This window comes from Tupaia chinensis, unplaced genomic scaffold, assembly GCF_000334495.1.
Source record: "Tupaia chinensis unplaced genomic scaffold, TupChi_1.0 Scaffold000463_1, whole genome shotgun sequence".
NCBI classification, from domain to species: Eukaryota; Metazoa; Chordata; class Mammalia; order Scandentia; family Tupaiidae; genus Tupaia; species Tupaia belangeri.
The window spans coordinates 2092625-2094884 of NW_006159972.1; the positions used below are offsets into that span (position 1 = coordinate 2092625).

Sequence of the window (2260 nt, forward strand, 5' to 3'; positions counted from 1 at the left end):
GCCGAAGAATCCTCTCCCCGGGCCCCCCCAGCCAGTGGCTCCAGTGGCTCAGACAGCAGCTGTGTGTCTGGGCAGGCCCTGGGCAGGGGCCTCGAGGACTTATCTTATGTGAGTGCCATTTTACTTTTACTTCTCAGCTTCTCTCCAGCCCAGCCTGGGCCTATGGCTGCTTTTCCACTAGGTGGAGCTGGTGGTGGGTGGGCCAGAGCCAGAAACAGGCATTCATGCCTAGCTTGGCACCACAGGTCTAAGTCCAGGCTCAAAGGTGAACAGTGGACCCAACAGCCTACAGCTCCAAGAAACATCACCTCTCTGGATCTGCTGTGACCAGTCCATGGCTGGTTCCTCGGTCACCTCCCGCCTATATGTGTACCCTGTTGACCACGCTTTCTAATGTCTGTGGCTATTGAACAAAGAAGCATGGGGCCTCTCCAGAGAAGTCTGGCTGCCTCACCTGAGTGAGCATCCTAACCCCAGGCTCCTGGCCCTGGATCCCCTTCTCCTGTCCCCTCTCCTGTTCTCACCCCAGCTGTGGGTTAGGGATAGACTAGGCCAGAGGGTGGGTGTTTCTGTGCCTCGGCTGGTGGGGCACCACCACTAGGCTGCCCCTGTCCCTCGGGAGGAACATGGGTGGGTTCCCAGCAGCTGCTTCCAATCCCTGGCCCTAGAGCCACACTCCCCAGACACAGTAGCTACCCACCCAATGGGCTCCTACCCGGGCCTGCCCCGGCTCCCCAGGCCCAGCCCCTTTCTTCCAAGTTAGTTGGGTTATTTTGACTTGATGCCTTTTGTATAACTTTCAACTAAGAGTTGACTAAAATTATCTCACTGGGCGGGTAGGCCTTTGGTGACTCAGAGATGGATGTCTAGGCCTTTGACTCATGGTTTATTTTTATTTGTTTATAATAAAAAATATAGTCTGATATGTACCCTCAGCCAGGCACATGCATTCTGGGGATATCCAGTTAACGTGAACCTTGGCGCGGGCAGTGTCTCTGGGCATTCTAGCCCTCTTGTAAGTACTTGTCCAGGACAGAGTAAGAGACAGACCTAGTCAGGCCTCTCTGGATGAGCAGGTCCACACAGCGGCTGTATTTCCTGGCAAAGGGCAGTGTGAGCTGAAAGGAAAGGCTGGGCTTACCCCTGACTTCCTGGCCAGTTGCCTACTCCAGCTTCATGGGGGTGGAGGTCTCTCATCTAGGCGGGGCCAGGGACAGGACAAGCCCTGTGGCTGTAGACCTTTGATGCCCTGGGGCTTGTTTCTGCCCAAGGCCATCTCACGGCTGCCAGGGCACTGCGCAGAATGACTAGGAGGTCAAACGCACGTTTCCTGCTGTTGGTTTTCCACTTTCTAGCCATAGACACAACGCCTTTGCAAACAAGGGAAGAGTCAGAGGCCTGCTAATAATGGGTGCTGGTGTGAAAGTGCACTTGGTTATGAACATGCCAGATAATGAGAAATTAGCTAAATCTGCCTGCAGTGCTAAAATTATTTTATGGAATCAGAAGAAAACACACCCTGGTTGTTTTTCTGTCCCTACTAAACACTTCCTTTTTTCCCTAAGAATGTTTTGGAGTAGGAGTGCACAGCAGTGGTGCCATCGTGGCTAAGTATGTGAAGTTGGTATCACTGATTGGAAGGGTCTGACTCCCTAGGACCCAAAGCTTGGGCTCATGTGATGTGTTCCCCCAAGTGTGGCCTGGGTTGTTAGTGATGAAGGCACAGTGGGTATTGTTGGAAGGAAGCTACAAACACCAGTGGCCCGGACGCTGCTTTTCGACTACTCCAGAGCAATTCACATCAGCCATTGTTTCCCACCCCCCCTCCGGGACAAGGGACCAGGGGCCTAGCTGCCTTGCTTGGCCTGGACAGCACTGTCTGGCTCTTGTGTAGCAAGGCACAGTGTCCATCTCAGGCATCCAGAGGGCCGCCATTCCCAGTCGGTGCCAGTGGCCTCACCTCCACCCAGCTGTACAGGCGCTCCTGGGTGTGCCGGTCATCCTTGAAACCGGTGATGGCCAGCAGATCCACTACAAACTGCTTGGGGCTGATATGCAGGGTCTGCCAGAAGAGCCATGGTCAAGCAGGCAGGGGCAGTTCCCAGACCCTCAGAGGGAGATGTGGATTGAGGACTTCTCTGGGGCTTCAGGAGCTACCAGGAGTGGGGCGGGGGGCACTGTCATTCCAGATCTGGCCCTTGGTCAAGCTCAGTGCAGGTAACACTGCCCTGGCCTTCTTGTCCCTACCACCTCTGCTGCT

General features: G+C 54.7%; 2 protein-coding genes across 4 annotated transcripts in view; one reads left to right on the plus strand and one right to left on the minus strand.

Annotated features, from left to right (window-relative positions):
- PLEKHG4 (pleckstrin homology and RhoGEF domain containing G4) overlaps positions 1 to 764 on the plus strand; it is a 10997-nt gene extending 10233 nt beyond the window's left edge. The window contains exons 23-24 of the mRNA XM_006155608.3: positions 32 to 108; positions 246 to 764. Coding sequence (XP_006155670.1) covers positions 32 to 108; positions 246 to 251 — 83 coding nt within the window. The 3' untranslated portion in view covers positions 252 to 764. The remainder of the gene's footprint in view (positions 1 to 31; positions 109 to 245) is intronic.
- Positions 765 to 888: 124 nt separating this feature from the next.
- The window catches only part of KCTD19 (potassium channel tetramerization domain containing 19), a 33309-nt gene continuing 31937 nt past the window's right edge, over positions 889 to 2260 (minus strand). For 2 of the 3 annotated variants that reach the window (XM_006155612.2, XM_006155613.3), the window contains 2 exons: positions 1961 to 2062; positions 889 to 1118 (listed from right to left, as the gene is read on the minus strand). In XM_006155612.2, the coding sequence (XP_006155674.1) occupies positions 1005 to 1118; positions 1961 to 2062 (216 nt within the window). In that variant the 3' untranslated portion in view covers positions 889 to 1004. The remainder of the gene's footprint in view (positions 1119 to 1960; positions 2063 to 2260) is intronic. The other variant, XM_006155611.2, reaches the window with a different exon arrangement.